Below are 24,930 nucleotides of genomic sequence, written 5' to 3' on the forward strand. Positions count from 1 at the left end.
TTCGATTGGTCGTAACACAGCAGACGAAACATGTAATGACCCGAGCTACCCACGTTAATGGAATTGGCTTATCTGCGAAGTCGTGTTCAAGTAGCCTACACCGAAATATGTACGGCCGAAAAAATCCATGCAATCGTTATTGTTATATAAAACTGGCATTATACTCTTTGTGGTTCCATAAAATGTACATTTTATTATTAATATATTATTACATAGTAAATATATACATTATTAACACTATTGCGATTTTGCCCAGCCCTGCTTACTATCAAATACGTATCGTTTCTAAGTCCATATGTTATCTGATTTAGTGGTAGAGCTGAGGCAGAGAAATGACAACTGGCAACCTACAAAAGCTCGGAGTAAAATCGAAATTATGATAGTTTAGCATCCCAGTGGACGCAGTTTTAACACTGAAATTCCGGACATGTGCGGGAAAATCCGGACGTGGAACAGCCCTGGTATATACCAATGTATATACATGTATTACATCCACTACATGCATTACATAAATAAAAATGTTTGAGATCTTGAAATCGATCTTAATCATTGAAATAGGCCTACAGTAGAAATGAGGTATGTCGGCTATATACAATTGTCGATGAGAATTGCTCAAAATTCTCACTGACATTGAGTCATATGCACAGTGCACACGGATGTGGACAGAGTAGTCCGGAAAGGTACTCTCGGGTAGAAATGAACCTAGTGACTTGAGTAGTTCGAAAAAATAGAAGTAGTTCGTTTCTGATCACCTCTGCATAGATAGGGTATATTTCGCTACAATCGCTGACTTGCGGTACGTACGACCCAGTTCACTAAATACGCTGTTGCGGGACTGTGTCCGCTTACCCCGTGTCGTCATGGAAAACCGTCAAACTGTTCAGAAGATTTGGAGTCAACGTCGGACCGATTTCCGATGGTAATGCAGCAGCAGATCTGATGGTTATGCTTTTGGTCCCATCTTGTCGCCCATGAGCGTAATCATATCGCATGGTGTCTTGTATATCGCATGGTACATTGCGTGTATCTTTCGATCCGGCGATTAATATTATATATCCATTAACGCCACTTTTTATCGCACAAAGTCAGTTGAAGTGGAAACATGAGCATGTTCTCTATGCGGTACGATGTATGGTATCTATATAGTCATACTCTACACCAGCGGCTCTCAACTTCCCGTTTATAACGGGGCGCATTTTAACTAGGGCTGGGCAAAATCGATTACCTGAGTGATTCGATTCTGAATCACGTAATATGCTTCGAGTCGAGTCGAGTAATCGAGTATCACCGATTACGACGTCATAACAGAATGTATTACGTCAAAGTTCAAATTTGCACCGTTTTTGCTACCACAAAGAATATAATGCCGGTTATCCATCTCGTAAAAGACACTTTGGTATTTTATCGACCATACCGATTTCATTTCACTTTGTGAAAATGTTGTGGGATTATCATGACTTCGTAAATGCGCTACGCCCAGTAACCTTCGTAGGTTTGTACTAGATTTCGTAAGCTACAATACCGCCAATCAAGGTTTCAAGGCTTCAACAGTTAAAATTAATATCGAAACTTGAATTCTCGTTGATAAATTAACTTTCAGTGGCGAGAAGCGTATAATTTCATTACTCGAAAAAATCGTAATTTACTACTCGACTCGAATCATTAAAATTAATACTCGATTCAGATTCGAGTACTCGAATCATTGTGCCCAGCCCTAATTTTAACATCAAAAAGTGCTGAGGGCCTCACATCATTATTACCAGGTAATCGTAGGCTACTATCAATTTAACTGTATTCACCAGTCGTATACGGAGGATTAATACATGTTTATGCATTAATGGACAGCGTTGGCAAGTTTGCCGTTGCTGTTATATGTGTGAACAGAACATGTAATCTTCCAGTGTCGTAAGCAAACCAAGCCTATTTTTCTCTTAAACTATGCTTACTACTGATGTCAACTTCATTGAGCATATGAGCATGCTTTGCATGCATTGCCAGGTAGGTATATGTATCAAACCCTTCCACTACGGAACTCTCTGTTTCAATGCTGGAGAAAATTATGGTAACTGTTTTCGTCAAACAGGCTATTGTCACTTTGAGCTCTCCACCTCTCATGTAAAATACATTGATATGATAAGTCTGAGGTTGCAGGATCTCTTTTGAGCAAGGTAATCAACCATTTTTGCCCATCAATAATTGCATCCCCATCAATAATTACAGAAGTCAGTTTTGTCAAGTTGATGTCACTGGTCTACACGATTTTTGCGCCAGGACTTCTTTGGGTCAAATAAACTAAATTTGGAGGCGCTGAATACGAATCTGACGATGTTTTTGCTCCATCACGTCACGTTTTTGAGATATTGCATCAGCTGAATCTTTCTACTTTTTCGTGGTACTCAAGTAGATTTTTGCTACTTGCAGTACTCACTGAAGTGGTAATGCTTTACAACTATACTTCAACATCTAGCTGAACAGTATGCTGGATGAACTTATTACTTTTGCAATTTGGTTTTTGTAAAGTAGAAAGTACTTCAGGGATAATATTGCACCACTATCGTGACTTAAATTGTCATAAAAAACGTGTAAAATAGCCTCCGGATCACGGTAACCGAGTATATTTTTTCGAAGATTCTACCTATGGGTGGTGTTACTATAGCCATTTTGCGTTATATGCGGCGATACATCTTGCGATTTCGTATGTAGCCACCCCCGACTAACTGTTGAAGGTATGCGACTACCCCCCCCCCCCCAACCAAATATACTTACATATTTACAGACTTTTAGTAATCCTCATACCCTTCATTTCGTCTTCCACTTGAAGTAGTTTTGACATGTCTTAGAAATGACTACTTCTATTACTTGTAATTGAGTAGAAATGTAAGGCGTTACTTGTGCTACTTCAGTAGCAACGCTGATCACTTCGACCGACTCTAGTTCATGGTTAAATTGCGGCAAATCACAAGACACCCAAAATGTAAAAAAAATTGTATCTAGAACTGGCGTTTATTCATGCAAAACACTAACAAAAAGCCTCGAAAATAACCAATGCTAATCTCTGGCTCTATTCCAACATGGAACACGTGGTATTTTGTTTAGGCCACAGAATGTCCTATGTCGAGAGAGATCGACTGGACTAGAACCAATGCTTATTTATAAGTGTTATTGTGAACCTCTGAAAGGTTCAGGTTCGTGTTAACGCGAACTTTTTGAAAGGTTCTGTGTGAACAAGAACGTGAACCTCATGACGTCACGTGACGTAATGTTGCGAATTTCAACCCTACATTTCAGTGAGGTGATAGCCTATATTAATATATACGCGATACCACGTAATGCCACTATGCTGAAGTACATATTGACGTCTTAAACGTCGACAAATGTATTAACTGGGGCAATCAAATGATATAATATTCCCATAAAATCAACATCTTCCGTAGATTTGCCTACAATTTCGACAATGACTTGCAAGGTAATATAAGCTTACGTGCTAACGGTCTATGCCAGACTGGACAATGTATTCGGCGTCTAAATATTGCGACGTAGATATTGAGCAGAGTGTAAAACGTCGGGTTGCTATAGCCTACTTGTTGCCGATATTACCCCATTCCAAGTTATACAGCACTAGCCAACACCCCAATCACACGGATTTTGTTCTTATGATACCATAAACATATGAAGTCAAGATTGACTTCTTAATCTACTAGATTTTTTACATCAGACAACGATATCAGATCGATTGATTGATCGAAAAAGCTGCGTTCGCTGACCACATGTAGTGTATTTTGCTCTTGATGTTGTGTCATTTTGGGTCAAGCTCACAGCAGACACTCACTAAATATTCACAAACGGAAATCTGGATATTTCGAGCAAACTTTTGTAACAGAGCTAGTAAATCTTTTGAGATTGTTAAGGTGCATGCTCGGTTAGTGTTGATTTTTTTTATGCTGCCAGCGCCATGCATATAGTTGCCCGCAGTTGAAATGCAATAAATTTCAATCAAAAACGTTATAATAAAGTGAAAATTGTAATATATGAAAAAGGTTCACAGTGCAGAACCTTCCAAGGTTCGTTTGTGAACGTGAACCTCAAAATATCTGAGGTCCACACACAGAACGCTAACGTAAACCTCACGTTCACACCATCCCTAATATAAGCCACTGTCACACTCAATCCAATCCAACCAGCACTGCAAAATGAATATCCTCCTGCATTTTAGCTTACCTGTCAAACTTTTCCCAAAAGCAGCTCCGAGTATTATTAAAAGAGGTAGGGAATTCTTGTACATCTTCAACTCCATCGTATAGCTTTAGGTCTATAACAACTTTACGCGATCAGTGTTTGGTGATGTTTCAGTATCACTCATTTATCAGGAAGTCGTGCGTTGCACATATTTTCGTATATGCCGACATGCCCATCGGGCAGAGTTGCTCTACGGACGAATAATGTGGGATTACATCTTAATACCAGCCATTCCAGAACGAAAATCGTTGGACGAGCACTATTAGAATGTGTTTGCAGGGTCCACTAACGTGGTGCCCGCGGGCTACCGGTAACCCGCGAGAACCCAATTATTTGCCGCGGCCGCAGTACCAAATATTCTAATGAGAGATTGGAAAGTCAAAGCGGAAAAAGGATTTCATATGAAAAAGGATTTCATATGAAAAGCAGTTCAACATGGACCAGTTGAACCTAAAGGAACATACGAGCGCAGTTTTCGATCGGGACGTTGCTCGTCTTCGCCCCAGCGGAGACTTTACTTACGGGAATCTATACTTTATATTCCCCTTTTACGCCATGATTGACCGTGGTGCAAAATACCAACAGGTGATAAGCGCCATTTTACTTTTCAATAAAGAACAGATCATGTTGTGCTGCGCGGGTCGGCATTTTGGATTTTAAAGTATTCGACATTATTTACCGGCCGCACATCTTTTTTTAAATTTGAGCATTTGAAATTCGCTCTAAATCTACTCCAAAAACCTGAAACTACTAATCAAACTTCACTATACACATCACGACTCTGGAGCTTTCTTCTATTATACACTAACTCCGGCTCCAGCTCCGGAGCCGCATTATTACCACTCCTCCGGCTCCAGCTCCGGCTCCGACTCTGAAAACTATCGAAGGGTCCTCTGTGTATCTGGGTGGGCAACCCGCGGCCTGCGGGCCATATGTGGCCCGCGAGAAGGTTTTGAGTAGCCCGCGAGCTAATTTCGCATTGGCAGATCCAGGCTCGAGTCACATTTCAAGTAAATCGTCGTACATTACAATAAACTGGAAGAGTAATAAAAATTTTCTTTACGCTTAGCGTGTTTAATTGTCACACATGATTTCTTGCTTTGTAGCCTACCCCCTCCTGAAAATGTAAAAACGCCTGATTTTGCCGATTGAGTCTAACTGTATTCGTAATTACGAGAGAAAGTCTTTTCGCGTTTGCGCTCGCATAAAGATCGTCGACGATGAAATGTAGGCACAAAATGATTGTCGTATATTAGCAGAAACCTTCGCTATCGATATGTCCAGATGCCGAATAGTCCTGTCCTTGCAAACTGAGCCCAACGGGCGGTATACAGTCGACCCGCAATATACCCAAGTAATAATAATATTAACTTTGAAAATTTTACGCGCCTGGCGCGCCTAGTGGGCAGCGCACTCGTTCGTCAATTTCATGTGGCCCTTTAGCCGAAAAGGTTGGCCACCCCTGGTCTATATAGATTACTAATTTACCCGTAGGTTAGTTATCTATAGTAATACAGAGTCTGTCAGCCGTCAGTAACATCGGATGCAGTAACGAAGATATAGGTGACGTCATAATGAATACTTGTCAATTGTCGATACCATCATATAGTTGCACTAGAACGCAGTTTACTCCATGCCATTGCTGTGTACGGCAAGGGTCGGCAATCTACGTCCCGCGGACAGGATCCGGCCCGCCAGACGAAATCGTCCGGCCCGCGACATAATAATTCGTTTTCACAAGAATGCGGTCGCCGTTTCACAATGAGTTTCAATCAGCAGTGCAGCACTGCTTGGAAAGAATGCGGCATTGAAACGATATAAGTTGCCTAAATCGTATTAGTCTATTGTGACGCCACAAAACGAAGGCGGTTGAAGTAGGAGATGGAGATTGTCTAGAGCAGACTAGATTAGTGCTTATCAATCGGGTGTATCTCGCAACCGAAGGTGTACCATACTTTTTGAAGGGTGTGACAATAAAGGTGTCCTTCCTCTGCTTCAAAAACGCTTGGAACATCTCAGACGCAATGACAAAATCTTAAACTTAAACTGTTTAATTACAGATAACTTGCCTCCGTAGGCTAGTTATTCATAGTTTAATTCACCAGAAGGCATTGTGCGCCAATACTACAAACCTGAAGTGTTTTGGCCACAATGATTAAAATTGTAAATATCATTTTGTCTCACAAACTGAATCACCAACATTGTTACGACAGATAACTAGAATCAATATGGCGATGTAATGTATATCTGCCATGTTCGCGCATTAAGTCGAGCAGCTATGCTTGCACGAGTCTATGAACTGAGAGATGAAATAGCATCTTTCCCCGAAAATACAAATATCGCCGACTCATAATCTTGTAATCGAAAATGGGTATCTAATCTTGCTCTCCAGTCCTGGTAGGCTACATTTAACGTCACATCTGAACAAATTGAATTTGCAACTTGAACTGAATACATGAGATGTTGAGGCGCATTTGAAACAAATCTGCGACTCGGGGAATGTCAACAGTACAGAGTAAATTATGCTCACTTTCCTATACTGGAGGAGAGAAAACCTACTACCAACACTATATTTGTAACTGTGATACGAAATTTAATTACTGAATATTCACCCACTTTTCCGACATTCCTTCTATACAAAATAAATTCTGACTATTCAGTACTCCATTTAATGTGGACGCCAATACCATTGTCTGAAAATTTCAAATGGGCCTTTTTGAAATGCGATGCAGTTGGATTGAATGACAAATTTCATACAAAGAGAATATCGCTGCATGACTTTGACAAAGAGTACGTTCTTGAAATTGATCTTTATCCCAGCTTATCAAGCGATGCAAAAGACATCCCATCGATTTTTGGTAGCACGTACGCATGCGAGCAATAGTTTTGAACGACGAAATTCACGAATAGAAAGCCAAGATCACGTATCTCGGACGCACATTTAGAATATGGTCTGATTCTTGCTTCATCTGACTGTTACTAGAAGTTGAAACCTTTCACAAAGCAAGCAGCGTCAATTGTCATATTTATTCTGCGTTGTTGAAGTGTAAATACTTCTGTCTTATGATTGGTATGATTGAGATTGCAGCAATGTAGGATAATATACCGAAGTGAGTGGAAAATATAGTATTAAGAAAAATTCCGGGCCGCCAAGAAGTTGTACACTCGAAATTTGGCCCGTGACTAGCAAAAGGTTGCCGACCCCTGGTGTACGGTATGAAAATTCTGATGCGGCGTTTAACACTGGCACTGTACTGATGTACTCGTTAACATTAAGCCATACAGCTCAATTCAATCTTTAAATAAGCGATTGTTATTCAACTGTAACTGTAGTAAAAGCAATATGGGTGGAGATCACGAACTGATCAACAAAAATTCGATTTGTACTAAATGGCCAATGGTTTGAGGTTTGATATTGGTGCACTCGTTGCCAGTCCGGTGTCGATCCAGTTTATCGGAATATAATATTTTCCCATTGAAACGAATGGAATAATCGAATTAAACAATGTGCCATGCACATTGCGCCATGCCCATAACGAATTAAACTATGCGGTAAGCACATTGCACATTTACAAGTCACAGTGCTCGAAAATCCGGGAATATAGCCTACTATATAGTATCAAGAAGACATCAAGAATGAATTTACCAAACAGATGATTACAAATTGGAAATCGGGTTTCAAATCAGTAATTTGTCTCCAACATAAAATACCATGGGGTCCTGACATCGCATTTAGTCACTCGCACCGCGACAACTGTTCGCTGAGTGTAACGACGTTTTGGGTTACTCTTCTGCCATCCCCTATTCACGCTCAAAAATCGATCTGCGCACGATCATGCGCAGTAAGGAATTCCAATTCGCTTGCATAATTGCATACTCACTAACACTGTCCAATTTCGCGGCTCGATTAAAGAACTATCACGAAAGAACGAGTATATGCTCATCCGATTCATAGCAACAATGAGATGGAATTTCTCGGCTCGTGCTCGTCATATGTCGACATGTGCAACGAAATCACGTTTATATCCTCCCTCCCATTTCGCGTACAATACCAGGGATATCTAAAACCAGTTTTTAAGTTTAAGATATCCCTGGCGTAATACGTAGTGATCATTATTTTCGAACTGTACAATTGGCCAACAAGGTTGTGTTGATGATGAAATTGCGGGTATGCCGAATACCCATAATATTCACAGGCGTATATAGTAGGGATGGTGTGAACGTGAGGTTCACGTTCGCGTTCTGTGTGTGAACCTCAGAAATTTAGAGGTTCACGTTCACAAACGAACCATAGTAGGTTCTGCACTGTGAACCTTTTTCATATATTATAATTTTCACTTCATTATAACATATTTGGTGGAAATTTATTGCATTTCAACTGCGGGCCACTATATGCACCTTGACAATCTCAAAAAATTTAATTGCTTCATACAAACGTATGTCCGAATATTCAATGACTGTCAGCTGCGAGCTTGACCCGCAATCACACAACATCAGTACCGAAATAAACTACATGTAGGTAGGTAGTCCGCGAGTGATGCTTATTCAACCAATCAATGAAATTGATGTCATTGTGTGTAAGAAATCTAGCAAGCGTACTGCGTCAATCTTGAATTCATATGTTTATTGCATGTTTATTGTATTGTATTGACTACGGCTGTATAATTTGTTAACGGGGTAATATCGGTAGCAAGTAAAGAAGCCCGCTTTACACTCTTGCTCAGTATCAACGGGGCAATACTCAGACGCCGAAATAATTGTCCGGTCTGGCCTGGACCGTAAAGGCGGAAGCTTATATTCCCATGCAAAGCACTTTTCAAAATTGTCGGGAAAGCGACGGAGGATATTGATTTTATGGGATTGTTATATCATTTGATTGCCGCAGTTGATACATTTGACGACCTCTAAAACGTAAATATGTACTTCAGCATTGTGGCATTGTGGCATTGTGTGGCACAAGTCGTCGCTAGATATCGTGTTCAACAATATAGGCTCTCACTTCACTGAAATGTAGCGTTGGAATTAGCAATATGACGTCACGTGACGTCATGAGGTTCACGTTCGTGTTCACACAGAACCTTTCAAAAAGGTTCGCGTTCACACGAACCCGAACCTTTCAGAGGTTCACGCCATCCCTAGTATATAGCCATGGCCTACTAGCAGGCAATGATCTAGGTAACCGAGGTTCGGCATTCATGTATGAAAATTGAACATTGAACATATGACTGCTCTGCTGTTAAATCCCCAGGAACATGGTTAGTCGGATAAGGTAGCGCCAAAGAGGAAAAGAGTCTTAATTTCGCGCAGGCCTGCTGTTGAATTATGTGGGCTCAGCCGATATGGTTGTTGCATAATGGCATCACATGAAATACGTCGGAGCCGGAGCTACCCCTCAAATAACTAGCTCTAGCTCCGGCTCCGGCTCCGGCTGAATTTTATATAGAGCTGCGGCTCCGGCTCTGGTAAAAATGCATGGCTCCGGGGCTCCGGCTCCGGCTCCGGCTCCAAAGCCCTGATTCTAACATCTTTGGGTGAAATTTATTGCATTACAGCTGCGTGCCACTCTATGCGTTGCACTGGCAGCATGAATAAATCAACACTAAACGAGTATGCACCATGACAATCTCAACAATTTCACCTGCTTTGTTACAAACGTTTGCTCGAAATATCCAGCTTTCTGTTCGTGAATATTTAGTGACTCTCTGCTATGAGCTTGACCCGAAATCACACAATATCAAGATAGTCAGTGAATGATGCTTATTCAACCAATCAATGAAATTGATATCGTTGTCTGATGTAAAAAATCTAGCAAGCATACGGGGTCCATCTCTATTTTATATGTTTACTATATCATAAAAACCAAATCCGTTTATGGGATGTTGGCTACTTCTGTATAATTTGTTAATGGGGCAAAACCCGGTTTACACTCTGCTCAATATCAACGTAGCAACACTCCGACGCCGAATACATTGTCCGGTCCCGTCTAGATCGTTAAGGCGTAAGCTTATATTGCCTTGCAAGTCCTCGTCGAAATTGTTGACAAAGCGACGGAAGATATTGATTTTATGGGATTATTATATCATTTGATTGCCCCAATTGATGCATTTGGCGTCGTTCGAAAAGTCAGTGTGTTTGTGTACTTCAGCATTGTGTCATTATGTGGCCCGAGTCGTCGCTAGGTATCGTGTACATTAATATATATCACTCCATTGAAATGTAGGGTTACAATTAGCAATATGACGTCGCGTGACGTAATGAGGTTCACGTTCGCGTTCACACAGAACCTTTCAAAATCGTTCGCGTTCACACGAACCTGAACCTTTCAGAGGTTCACACCATCCCTAATAAATGGGTAATGTATTGCATCGTATCCATATACGTTTGTCTATTCCAGTGGTTCTCAACCGGGGGTCCGCGAAGCATTTTGAGGGGGTCCGCGAAGCCTCAAAATTATTGATGACCTATTTTGTATTTTTGTATATTCGGAAAATCACGAGGCTGTTTCGGTTCATTACTGGTAAAACTCCAGAGCTCACATCAACAGAATGACTGTCTGATATGAAATATTCTACTGTGCAGCAGTGTTGGGATCAAGTCACTACCTTCGAGTCACGAGTCATTTCGAGTCATTGCACATTTTGACTCGAGTCAAGTCAGGTCAATCAATTTTCAAAGGTGACTCGAGTCAAGTCAAGTCACTCGGTTTTTGCAGGTGACTCGAGTCAAGTCGAGTCAAGTCAAGTCAAGTCAAGTCACGAGTCAAGTCACATTTCAAGTCAAGTTGCCTTTTCGAAGTATGTATGTGGCATGATTACGTCATTGCAATTTGCTAGCTGTCTGAAATACAGTTTGAGTGGTCATTGATTCCGACCGATTGACGAATATAGAGTTAAATATACACGCAAGAAGGCGCTGTATCACTCACATACACGTAGAACTGTTAAACGTAATTGCCTAGCCGCAGTTTATGGTTACCAGCCAAAATAGAGAATAGAGAAACGAATTGATAATATGCAATACATTACCCATTTACAAATAGATATGATACAATTCGAACTTGCGCCAATGGTTGTTGACTATACAAACTATATTCGAATTCAATTTCAATAAAACAATAGGTTTATTGGTTAAGGTAAGAACAGAGAACGGAAATAGACATTTTGCTATTTTACCACTTTACTACCAGAGTTACGACAACGTAAGCTGTAAGCATCGATCACTTCGTTTGCGGTCAATTTATTTGTGAGAGAACAATCCAGGCTCAGTGAAACGCACGATCATTGAATGATTGGTCGCTCTCACAGGTTGCACCAACGTTTCGCGAACAATCCGAACATATGCAAGATACAGTGACTGTTATCGACACCGATTACTTGATGACTTGAAATTGACTCGTGAATTTTGCTCCGAGTCACGAGTCAATCCACATTTCTGATCCTCCGAGTCAATTCAAGTCAAATCATTTTAGCAAAGTGACTCGAGTCATGTCAAGTCATGCGAAAAAGATGACTCGAGTCTGACTCGAGTCAAGTCATGACTCGAGTCATCCCAACACTGCTGTGCAGACTCATTTTAAGTGCTAATTGCCAATAGCCTACGGATACAAACATTTTGCTGTTTAGAGATGTTTTGTTGGGGATTGTCATGGGGAAAAAGTTGGATGAGTAAGGTCAATAACGGTGAATTTGAAATGTTTACAAAAATCTGTTTTCTCCTGTGATGTACATAATCATTTTTCCATAATAACTTCAAGATAATCTGCTAGATAGAAATGACCAGGATTGACGTTGTATGTTCATTAAAAAAATTGTTTGTCAATTTTGGTGCCATATTTGTTGCGATTATAGCCAAATGTGTCGTCGGAAGCGCTACGCATTCTTATTACACTCGCCAATCACCTATATTTGTGGAAATAGATTTTCGGCACTCGTTCATATCAAATCGAAGGCACGGATTTTCAAGACACGACCACGTAGTTCAAGAAATGCAGTTGCAGAATTCGCTTTGAAATAACAGAAGTCAAACCAATTTCTACATGAATAGTATGATCATATTTTCAAGAAAAGTCAATTTGTTGCTGTTTATCACTAATCCTACAGGTATCATTTGCACAAGACACGTGACGATTGCACGATAATTACCCTAAATTTGAACTATAACTTCATGGGGGTCCGCGGGGGTCCGTGACGGTCCGAAAGTGGTCCGCGAATACAAAAAGGTTGAGAACCACTGGTCTATTCTCTATCTCGGGAGGTAACTATAAACCGAGGCTGTGCGTACGTATACGTAGTTTAACAGTTCTACGTATATGTGAGCGACATACAGCGCCTTCTTACGAGTATATTTAACTCTATATTCGTTCATAGGTTCAGAGTCAATGACCCCTCAATCTGTATTTCAGACAGATGGAAAAATACAATAACGTAATCATGCCTCGTACTAAAGGGCAACTTGACTTGGATTGCGACTTGACTCGTGACTTGACTTGACTCGACTTGACTCGAATCACCTCCAAAAATCGACTGACTTGACTTGACTCGAGTCATCTTCGAAAATCGATTGACTCGACTTGACTCGAGTCAAAATGTGCAATGACTCGAGATGACTTGTGACTCGAAGGTAGTTACTTGATTCCAACACTGGTGCTGAACCATTTCCTTCGCCACGGTCAGAATTTTTTTAAGCTCTGACAAGTACAGAGGCTTGCTGCAACAATTGCAAAAAGAAATTCAAGTTTCCAACCAAGGCTTTATCAAACTTGATCACGCATTTTTAGAGATGTTATCCCGATCTTACTTCCAATCTTGGTGAAATTTACTGGAGCCAGAAACTTTTAGCACCCTAATGTTCATCAAATGCAATCTAACAGTTTCCGAGCAAGTGAAAATGTAAACGCGAATCAAAATGTTGTAATTCGTAGTTATCAGGAGGTTCTTCCCTTTTGCATTTATTTTAATTTAACACATCGTATCGGTATCATTATAGAAATTAAACATGGAACGGCAACGACCGATTTTGCAGCTTCGTTCCGCTTCGTCAAGGCTGGAGTGGAGAATTGTTTTGAGTGAGCGACTGTAGGATTTGTGGCAATCCAAAAGCTATCTTCTCGAGTGCAGAAATTACTGAATCTGGTCTTGATCGAAAGCTACTGTTGCACCGATTCCGAAAATATAAATTAAAATATGATCAGGTACCGATCCATCTAGAATCACTGATCTATATAAACACTGGAGTGCGTTACTCGCGATATTTGCGTGATCGATTGGCCGCCATCTTTGGGTTAAGTTGATAGTTGCGCGTTAAGCTGGTAGTGAAGGCAGAAGTGGTTGGTTGATGTGACTGTTTTGATTACTCTTTGGCCTGGACATATCGATTTCGATGGTTCGGACAAGATAAGGTTATATATGTGTCACCGTATGTATTCATTTGCAAATATCTTCCTGATGTAGATTGCTTAACTCGTTGTATCCAGGTAAATAAACATATGCTTCTACTCAAAAATTCCTGCTGGCCTTGAGTGCTGTTTTCACAATTACTGGGATAAGTCAATTGTCATGGCATTGATAATTCGATATGGATATCGAATTGGATATGATACCGTTAATCCTAAGGGAGCTTGGTAATGTTGTCTTCTCTATCCCTACAGCTTCAGTTTCAGGTACTGTGTATGGAAATTTGATTTGGATATGATGCCATTAATCCGAAGGGAGCTTGCTGATGTCTTTTTACTCATTATAGCTTCAGTTTCATGTACTGCGTCCTCGAATTATTGTTGTTGCAAGCACACACTGTAATTTACTATTCTTACAAATCTTGAAAACCAGCAAACAGGCACATCTCAAGTATAAATGATTACCAAGCTATATCAAATGATTGCAATGGATAATGTCAGTTTTGTTGTTATTTCCCAGGTACTGTATCTATAGGTAGTAAAAGCATCTATGGCTATGACCACCAGCTTCAAGTTATTATCGGAGACTGCCTCAGAATCACCCTGGACTCGATTCGAAATCTTCTCACTATATACAATGGCGCTGATGTCAATGCTCTCGCTGCCAGCTAGGTGAGGGCTATGAATACCACTGGCGGAGGAAAATTCAGCATCATGTGACATGACAAAGGCACAGCTACAATCAAATTTATACCATCTAATTGTTATTCTACTTATTCATTGTGTCAAAGTAGTCGAAATAAATCGTAGAAAGTGAAAGTGAGGATATGTGAGTTATGTGTAGCAATATGGGTTAGCGATTTCTGCAGAGGTGATCCAATGAGAGAAATAATATATTTATATCATTACATGAGAGACAAGATGAATGCATGAGTCCTTATTTAGATCGGGGTAGAATTGCACAGTGCTCACTGAAATTGACGCCATGTTGGTTACAGCAATCTGCGCTCGGAGTTTATTATCGTTATTGATTTGATCAGATCAATCATCGATGAAAAGAGAGCAAGGTAACGCAACGACCTGAGGTAATCTTCACCCACCCACCTTTCCTTGTCTGCTAGATGAAGCATTCCTACCTGGTGCGTTTTCGGATGAACCATTTTTTCTGGGATCACGCAGTTGCTGCCTACCTTCCTTCCCTACTAGACGATGCATTACAACCTGGCTTTCGATCAACTATTTCTGGGATCACATGAAATACCACGCTGTACTGTCTCGTACCCAAACTTTCGTTTTCAGAAACACTAGCTTCAGTCACGAGAACCGCAAGGTTTTGAATGATTTTTCTATTAAAATAAGTAACATAAAAAAATAAAAACAGAAATTAATCAATTGTTATTGACTTGACGTCACCCTCGACGTAATTGAGGGTGATCTGAAAGTAAAATGTGGGATAAGTAAGGGCTCAATCTCTGCGAACGAGGTACAATAAACGAACCAATTCTGATCGTAATTGCAATTTAATAGACCAAATTTGCTGACCACGCCCATCCAGCAAAGTACCCATTCTGCTAGGCAGTTTCTGATGAGTTTGAGCATTTGACAAGTATCTAAAATTACTTGGATTTGATGATTGGGTAAATATGAACCGGGAAAACTAGACTCAATGTTCCTGGACGATATGTTTGCCCGCAATGAGGAAAGCATAGCGGAGTGGCAGGAAAGCCCGTCGCATGTCAATGAAGCAACAGTTGCACCGGTTTCGCTAAGCTTGTTCATGCAAATTTTAACCATATTTGCTCGTTCCGATCCTGTCAAACCATTAATGAAAAAGTATCCAAGCGGAATCTTCCAGGATGAATTGACGCAAACAGCCATAAAAACTAATACATCTTTTGCCAGTGGCAAAAAATCATCGTCCTCGCAGTCAGTACCCATGTCTACATATCCTCGATATCTTCTTCCATCCCAAAAAACCTGTTTGCGAATCGACATTTCATCCATCATTACGGAACATCCCAGCAAACACAGTACAGACCAAAGATGTAGAAAAGCCGAGCCGATATAGTAGATATTAAATCTCGGCAGGTCGTAGAAAGGGGGATTTTGTGTCGACTCAATTCAACGTCTTTTCCATGTCCTTCAATAATGTAAATATTATGCAGATGCTACAGCCTTTAAACATGGTGAGTAGAATGTAGATCCTACGTTAGAAGAAGAAGATCCTGATATAATAACCTGTTTTCTACCACTATGGGCTTAACCTGATCACGGCTGCGTACACACACCACATTATTTACTACATATTAATCACATTTGTGATAATTTAATTTCAAACGAATTGGCAATAATGCCGTTGTAAAAAATAAAACGAACAAACGAACGAATGTCATTAGAAAGAAAGTGAAAACAGTCCTTATCATCAGGTTTCATCTTCTGATGAGCCAGTTAAATAACCAGCATGCGGCCTTTTTTTTTCAACACCCTGCAGAAATAAAATGAAAATGATGATTAATAGCTAAGACATTCGTACTGCGAAAATGGCAGAGGTAGCGACTAACGAATGACTCCTACATTTTTTTCGCCCATACTTACTAAAATGGATTCGATTCTGAACTATTTCCACTCAAGTTTTCAAGTTTTATTATTATATTTTTTAATATTATATGACTAGAGAACTGACTTCAATCGTCACTTCTACTTGATTATCAAGATCAACGATGACTACTTCAGCACTCTTTGAAAACAGCCACTAACACAAAAAGAATTCTTGACTAACATTTCTTCACATTCTGTCCAAAATGATCAATTCAACAATCCAAATGAATCAGTTATTTGGCAGCTAGTTGGAGAGATATATACTCAAGTCTAGAAAGTGGAATGATACTCTGCCTGGAAAGCTGAAGACCTAACAATATTGTGTACAGAGAACAAAACATTTGAGTGGCGGCACTGGTATAGACATTAATAAATTATTAGAATTGACAGCAAGATAACCAGCAAGACATTAAAATGAGAATTAGTGCAGTTTCTTAGGCTGTAGTGATACTCAGCCAGTAATTGACCTAGCAGAGAGCAAAACGTTGTAAATAAAGCGAGCGAAACCTCCGACAAATGATACGATAAAACATTAGAATCGACAGTCTTACTAGAAGCAGAATAACAATTATGAGGGGTTAGAGAACAGAAGCCCGGGAAGTGACCATCAGAAATTACTGCATACTGGCCGAACAAATCCATGACCACTAACAAATGGTCTTTCAATAGTCAATATTGATACCAAATGACACCACCCCTATTTCATAGCAACATTTAGCAAATACAGCGCTGGAGTCAACCTTATATAAGCCCTAACCAAACGCCCATTAGTTTTCCCACCTACTACTTCGCGGATGGAAATACGCATTAAAGCGAACGGACGCGACTAGTCACACTCTTGCTATTTCTGCTCCTTTTTTCTCTTCGTTCCTCTTCTCTGTCGCTTCCGCTTGAGGAGAGAAACAGTCGGCCGCGTTTACAGATCGTGAATTCCCGGTGGGTGATTCTTCCTCGAATGGTCAGCACCTTGAAAATTGAGAACAATGTTGTTGCAAAATGCATGACAATTTGAAAGTTACATCATTCTAATTATTCCAGTTATGGCCGTGAATCGTTACAAATGCGGTAACCATAAGAATTATTACTATACTTCAACTACAAATACAATACATTGTATAAAATGATTACCAATTCTTTTACGTTGATCGAGTCCCAAATAGATGAAATATGTCAAAGAATTTGCTAAATTTTTGTATAATTTGACAGATTCCGAAATCTTCTCAAAGTGCACCTTTCAAAAATTTGATATCAAGACTCCCAACATTTTACAATTCGAAGTTGGATGGCTTTACCAATACAAGCAAACAGTTTGTATCGCAATTGACAATTATGTAGAGAACGCTGCGAGACATATGAGTAGGCCTACCCTAAAACGTTTCTCTCACATGGACAGTAGGGCTCTTAAAATATGACTTTTTTTTCTCAAATCGTTCTGGCTACTTGATAATATTGTTAGGTTACCTAATTTAAGCCTAAACACAAAATTTGGTTCAAATCCAGCCAGTATCCGCTTTGCTACAAGAGAAGAAAGTTCCTATTTATTATATAAAAATGAATAATAAAAAATTTGAAAATTTTCTGTTCACCCAATGAAAGTGTTAGGCTGTCTATAGAAACGATGCTCACCAAATTTGGTTCAATTCCAACCAGTGGAAGCGGAGATATTGCCGTCGAAAAATTTGGATTTAAATAAAATAGTATTCACGGTGACCGATTCTTTGTTTACTTATTAAAGTTGTGCTCACCGTAAGTACTATTTTATTAAAATCCAAATTTTTCGACAGCAATAACTCCGCTTCCACTGGTTGGAATTGAACCAAATTTGGTGAGCATCGTTTCTATAGACAGCCTAACACTTTCATGGGGTTAACAGAAAATCTTCAAATTTTTTATTATTCATTTTTATATAATAAATAGGAACTTTCTTCTCTTGTAGCAAAGCGGATACTGGCTGGATTTGAACCATATTTTGTTTGTAGGCTTAAATTAGGTAACCTAACAATTTTATCAAGTAGCCAGTACGATTTGAGAAAAAAAGTCATTTTTGAAGAGCCCTACTGTTCATGACCGTCCACGTTTAGAGTTGCATCTCAAAGATGCTAAAATAAGCCTAAATATAATCCAAGCAATACGATCGTCCACTTTGACTGACTGAATTTCTAAAAACACCTTGATAGCTTCCACATCTTACGTTTATATATACTGTCTGCTATCGGCACAACAAAGTAGGCCTATTTAAAAATACCAAAACAGATTCAACATACCACATCTCTTGCAAAGGCTTTTGCTTTCATTCAATTTTCCATCAAACTTCTTTAAATCCCCCTTTGTGGTGAGTTGCTTTGGAATTCTTCTAGGATCAATTCCGATACTGTTTTATCATATACAATCTATGGCGGAATAAAAGTTTCGGATAAGTTCTAAAACGAACACAATTTTCCACACAAAAGTCAATTGCCACACGAAATGCCAAATGCTACGGTCTCATTTTACAAGGTATGGCGAGGAAACGTAGTGGTACGTTCCATTATAGCTAAACACCAATGAATTGCGGGTTCGAGCGTGACACGTCGACTCCATAATTCCTACCGAAGTGTTGGCCGTTTATCTAGGCTCCTCCTCGCAATCTGATTCGCATAGCCATGTCTTAAAAAGCCTAGGAGTGGGCCGTGCTGTAAGTGGGCAGATGGTTGCCGATGCACCCGGCACTTGGTGAATTCGGCCGCACAAACTCGGCACTTGGTGAATTCGGCCCTCGGGAAATTTTGAAATGAAGTGTATTTACAGCTATTAATATGAATTATCAAACTAATAATAGTATTATCAAGTGATTCGTCAATGTTGTAAGGAGGTCAGGGCATCCGTAGATCGCGCAGTCACGGCGTGATTAGATCACGGATTGCGTAGCCACGGGAAATAACACAGCGCTCATATACCGACCACGCGCGGTCTCCTTAGAATCGATGGCGTGAGTCACGGGCCTGTGTCGTGTAAGTTTTGAGAAGATGGATCTTGGCGTTGTATGTGAGATCAAAACTGTGGAACATCAAGCGGCGCTTCTTCGTTTATCGATCACGACAAGCCAGTGTTCCTCATCAACAAATGTTTCGCATGATCACGTCAAAATAAATTATTTTTTGCCTTTGGAGAGACGATTCCACTCTGGGATTAGGGTGTCTCGATAACACGGTTGAAGGATCCCAAGATTACGAGATCTACCACGAGCCACGACACGTTTAAATTTCCTTTTTGATACTGTTCATTCATACTAAATGCATTTCTAATGCGAAGGTGTTCTAGTGCCAATTCCTCCAAGGGCCGAGTTCACCAAGTGAAGAGCGTCGCGTTATTTCCCGCAATTACGCAATCTGTGATCTAATCACGCCGTGACTGTGTGATCTACGCATGCCCTGACCGCCGTACAACATTGACAACCACTCAAAGTGCCAAGTTCACCGGCAAACATTCCAGTAACCAATCATGGTGACCGGTACCGCTACGAGATCTACCACGGCCGAATTCACCAAGTGCCGAGTTTGTGCGGCCGAATTCACTAAGTGCCGAGTTCACTGGTAATCGGGCAGATACGGAATAATAATAATAAGAACCGGCCTGGTGTAAAATGACCAGTGTAGTCGAACCACCACCATGAACACCACAAACAAACAAATAAACATCTAACAAGGAAAAGAAATTACCTTTGCAGCCTTTGACAAACACAGTTACCATTGAAACCAGCAATTAAGGTCTTATTCGAAAGCAGAATAACAACTGTTTTAGTGGACATATCAAATCAAATGTTGGAAAGTTCATGTAAAATAGGTCAAAATATGATCTTACTGTGACCATATTCCATCAATATGGTCTGGCTAGCCAAATTCTCTGGGCCAACATAATCAAGCTGCGTTTGGTTTCAACGATTAATAATCTTGTCACTGGATTCGAGGTATAATTGCACTCAAATATCAAATTTTGCTCCATTAATCAACATCAAGTTGAAAATGTCCATTCTTGCACCAACTTTTATAAAATCATGAATCAGTGTTCTACAGGAATGTATCTATATGACTTATATACCTAGAAAATTCAAGCATAAATATTATGATATACCGTAGGTATAGGTACCGGTAATTCAGATGTTTGAAGCGAATTATAGTGGTCTAATTTCACTAAATTAGAGCGAAATGCCAGCAATATAATTGTAATCTAATTCGGAAAAACGGTTTAGCTCTAATTCTAACCTGGAAAAGCTGAAACTTTTCTATAGTTGTCTACACCTGTTTTGCAGAAAGTCAAACAGCTCTAGGCGTCATATACTACAGGCAATTCGAAATACCCCATAAGCTATATGCTACTGCATATATACCTTTAACCCGCTACCTCAGTCAGTCACAATTCCTATATATTTACGGCATTTACCATACAGAAAGAGCGAACTATGCCTGGCTGCGACCTGCTGCGCTTCAAATCTTTGTATGGCGCGATGACGTAAAATTTGAATCGCCGAAATATTCTAGAAGTCACGCATCGATAATCATATTCCTAAACGTACAACATATCACTTATTTAGTTATTCTCTGAATAAAACTATTAACCATACTCGTTGAACATGCGAGATTACCGAAAGAGCGAATATATATATAATGAAGATCATATATATCAGAGGAAAACAAAACTATTCGACCTTAGAGCAACAACACGAATATACAACACCGGTGACATCCTCACGCAATAAAACGAAGGGAGAACATTGTTTTCTAATGGATAGAACGAAGCTACCGCATGAGATCGAACAAAACCGGATAGAATTCATCGTGATTGAATGTACCGACAAAGTCATCCTTTCTACGTATTTTAGTCGTACCCGCGAGAGATAGAAAATTTGCATTATTAGGTTAACTACCGGATATAACGAAGCCTAATGCATGAGATGGAACAACACCGAGTATGAATTTATTCTGATTGAATATAACCACAAGACCATCCTACTACGTATTTTAGACATTCCCTCGACACTTAGAAAATCAGAACCTAATCGAGATGATCCCGGATGATCCTTTTACGGTTTTGTGTTTGCTGGGATATATTACAGGAGCTGTTGATGCCTCTACTTTTCCTCTGATAGCAGAAAACGCAATACCAGTTAAGCCAGGCTCAGCGGGAAGTTTACCATACCCGCGCCTTATCACACTCGGATGGGGAAGAGCGAGTTGAAAATTTTGACGCACAAAATTGTATGCCTTAGCAGAATAATACTGTAGCGTCATTGCAAAAATATTGCAGTTCTTTCGAGTATTTGACTCCTCTTCCACCAACTTGTAGCTTCATGCGCTGTAACAGTTCACTTGGTAGACGTCTGAATTTTTGTGACATCACTTTTCCACACAAATCGCTGATCAAATTATTTTTTTTCAGAGATGCAATGACCTCATCCAGAGTTTTCACTTTTTTCCTCAGGCGGCATGTCCTCATTTTGGCAGCATGAAACCCCTTTTTAATTTGTACCACTCTACGGCGTTGCTGTTGAATGAGCTTTTGAGGAGAGGTACGTACACAGTCACTGTGGCCATGGAGAACTGCTTCACCGGTTTGTGCTTTACAATAACGTTCATTTTGAAGTGTTGCTGGTCTCGCTTGCCGTTTCTTGGAAGCCTGAAATTCACGAATTTCACATCAACAGAGGCCAGGGTAAGGGTATACTAATATAAACTTAACTTTGGAAGTAAATTTATAAGTGTCTACTGTACCTTTGACCTCATATATTTCGGAAAGTTCAGAAATCTCGTTGGCACAGCATTTTCTCTCAAACGTATCAACTGGCCCACATGGTAAATGGCACTTTCCGGAAAATGATCGGAGCAGATAACTGACTATTTTGATGGAACCCAGTTTTTTCTAACCATCTTCCTTTCAGCGATTCATTGGTAGGAAAGCTGCATTATACGGAGCATTGTATGAAGCAAATCACACTAAATAGTAGGGATGGTGTGAACGTGAGGTTCACGTTCGCGTTCTGTGTGTGAACCTCGTAAATTTAGAGGTTTGCGTTCACAACAGAACCTTGGTAGGTTCTGCACTGTGAACCTTTTTCATATATTAGAATTTTCACTTCATTTTAAAATCTTTGGTTCATATTTATTGCATTTCAACTCTATGCATGGCGCTGGCAGCATTAGAAATCAACACTAAACGAGCTTGCACCTTGACAATCTCAAAAGTCTTACTTGCTTGGTTACAAAAATTTGCTCGAAATATCCAGCTTTCCGTTTGTGAAAATTTAGTGACTCTCTGCTGTGAGTTTGACCCGCAATCACACAACATCCCTAGCGAAATACGTAGTCAGCGAATGATGCTTATTCAAGCAATCAATGAGATTGATATCGTTTTGATGCAAAAAATGTAGCAGGCGTACGGGGTTAATCTTGACTTCATATATTTACTGTATCCTTGTGATTGAGGTGTTGGCTACTGCTGTATAACATGTTAATGTAGTAGTATCGGCAGCCAGTGTAGAAATCCGTTTACACGCGGCTCAATATCAATGTAGCGATACTCAGACGCCGAATACACTGTCCGGTCTGGCCTAGACCCTTAAGGCGTAAGCTTATATTCCCTGGTAAGTCCTCGTCGAAATTGTAGGCAAAGCGACAGAAGATATAGATTTATAGGAGTATCATATCCTTCGATTGCCTCAGTTGATACATTTAGCGACGTTTAAAATGCCAAGTACTTCGGCATTGTAGCATGATGTGGTCCGAGTCGTCGCTAGGTACCATGTACATTGTACATTAACATACGCTATCAATTCATTGAAAGATAGGGTTGGAATTAGCAATATGACGTAACGTGACGTCATGAGGCTCACGTTCGTGTTCACACAGAACCTTTCAAAAAGGTTCGCGTTCATACGAACCTGAACCTTTCAGAGGTTCACACCATCCCTACTAAATAGTCAATTCTTTGTTATGAGCTATGATAAAAGCAGAAGGGACATAAAATAACTTGTCTGATAAAAGTATACATCTGCCACTTTTCACTCCATAGGCTATAGTATTCAAGATTGACGCAGCCTTCTAAAGCTAAAGCAGTTCAAAGGTAAACCTTGAAAAATATTTTTGAATAAATAAATTGACAGTTTCGCACAAAGCTATAAGGACTATATAGATGAACTCAACTATGGAATTTGCAAATTCCACAGTATTTGTTTAGCATCTGAAAAAGATATCCTGTTTTAACGATGCTGATGAAAACCCATAGGCCATTAATTGAATCTTTTCCTTGTATTCCTACTCTTGCCTACATAGCATAAGCAAGAATTGAATACTAAACTGATTATTGGCCGAACTGCTTGTACTCGATCATGGACAAAATACGAACAGTGAGATGGACATTATTACAGATTATTACAGATATTGATGATGAACATTACATAGAAGATATGGTGACACGGATTTCTGCTTGTAGTCTGGTCTGGTCATTTCATTCATATAGCTGCAACGAAATGTTCTGCTATCACTTTACCATGACCTGTTCATTACAACTGTGACTGATCTGGGCATGTCTGGCTGCTATGCTTATTCTGTTATTCACTTACCGGTGAAAATTTCTGGGGTATCGACGCTTTACTATCGACTCTTCATCACTACTGCCGTTACTATTACTTCTTGCATACGAGTCACTGGATATCTTCTTCCGCCTTTTACTACACCCATATAGGCACAGCAAAGGCTACCACTACCACCTGATAAACGTACTATCTTCGACATGTCGAATTACACAGAATATCAATATACTGACACGAGATATTGGGCTGAAACAAATTCTGAATGTTAGAATAATTAGTCATTCAAAGCTCTATACGCATACAATACTACAGAACCAACACGAATCAAATATATTCAAACACTGACCGCTTTTCCATAAGCCCCTGTACTAAATCGATTAACCGAGTACCCACAATGCATCTGCGCATGGGGATCACGCAAATTTGCTTAGCCGGAGATAGCAGTAGTTCGGGGCTTGTCTAGAATCCGTCCTCCAAGTCTGAAATATCGGCATTGTTCGAACAATCGGAGAGTCGCAACTGGTCATTGTTATGGCCATTGTGTCGCGTTTACCCGATTGTTCTGAACAATCCACATTTCAGATGTTGAGGGTAGTTTTTCGTCAAAGACTCGAGCGTGACCATATTTTTATTCATATTTTTGGAATCAGTGCGACAATAGCTTTCGATCATGAACAGATTCAGTAATTTCTGCGCTCTGGAAGATAACTTTTGAATAGGGTCCATCAAACCACTAGGTGTCGCCAGACTTTAGGTGGTAACCGCCTTTGTTACGTATGCGGTTGCCGTATTCAGAAACCTGTAGGTTACTTTCTTGACTGTGTAAGGGTATTTTATATGGAAAAAATGGCTACAACATATTCTACGGGGACCGTGAGCTCGATATAAAATGAACTAAAACTTCGGAAAGCTTCTACGGAAGGAAATAAGGCTGATTTGATAACTAGGTGAGAATGTGAAATTGTCAACTAAATGTCGGCTACCAGCTCAGCACCAGAAGTTTTCGAAGTTTTAGTTCATATTATATCGAGCTCACGGTCCACGCAGAATATGTTGTAGCCATTTTTTCCATATAAAATACCCTTACACAGTCAAGAAAGTAACCTACGGGTTTCTGATAACGGCAACCGCGTACGTAACA

At 40.0% G+C, this 24,930-nt stretch overlaps 1 protein-coding gene and 2 long non-coding RNA genes across 4 annotated transcripts in view; 1 reads left to right on the top strand and 2 right to left on the bottom strand.

Annotated features, from left to right (window-relative positions):
- Positions 1 to 4,366, bottom strand: part of LOC145456427 (uncharacterized) — a 45,521-nt gene extending 41,155 nt beyond the window's left edge. Inside the window, exon 1 of the mRNA XM_080334546.1 lies at positions 4,219 to 4,366. Within this exon, the coding sequence (XP_080190672.1) occupies positions 4,219 to 4,294 (76 nt within the window). The 5' untranslated portion in view covers positions 4,295 to 4,366. The remainder of the gene's footprint in view (positions 1 to 4,218) is intronic.
- LOC145456459 (uncharacterized) overlaps positions 1 to 24,930 on the top strand; it is a 183,882-nt gene that overhangs the window by 64,179 nt on the left and 94,773 nt on the right. The gene's annotated exons all lie outside the window — the stretch shown is intronic.
- Positions 15,938 to 21,311, bottom strand: LOC145456028 (uncharacterized). Of its 2 annotated transcripts, XR_013920480.1 has the most exons (3): positions 18,490 to 21,311; positions 17,006 to 17,191; positions 15,938 to 16,112 (listed from the first exon to the last, which is right to left on the bottom strand). It is a non-coding gene; the product is annotated as an uncharacterized LOC145456028 (long non-coding RNA). The 2 variants fall into 2 exon arrangements; XR_013920479.1 differs by having other exon boundaries at positions 15,938 to 17,191.

The sequence above is a fragment of the Botryllus schlosseri genome, chromosome 14 (genome assembly GCF_051294905.1).
Source record: "Botryllus schlosseri isolate E-star chromosome 14, Bs_hap1, whole genome shotgun sequence".
Taxonomy (NCBI): Eukaryota; Metazoa; Chordata; class Ascidiacea; order Stolidobranchia; family Styelidae; genus Botryllus; species Botryllus schlosseri.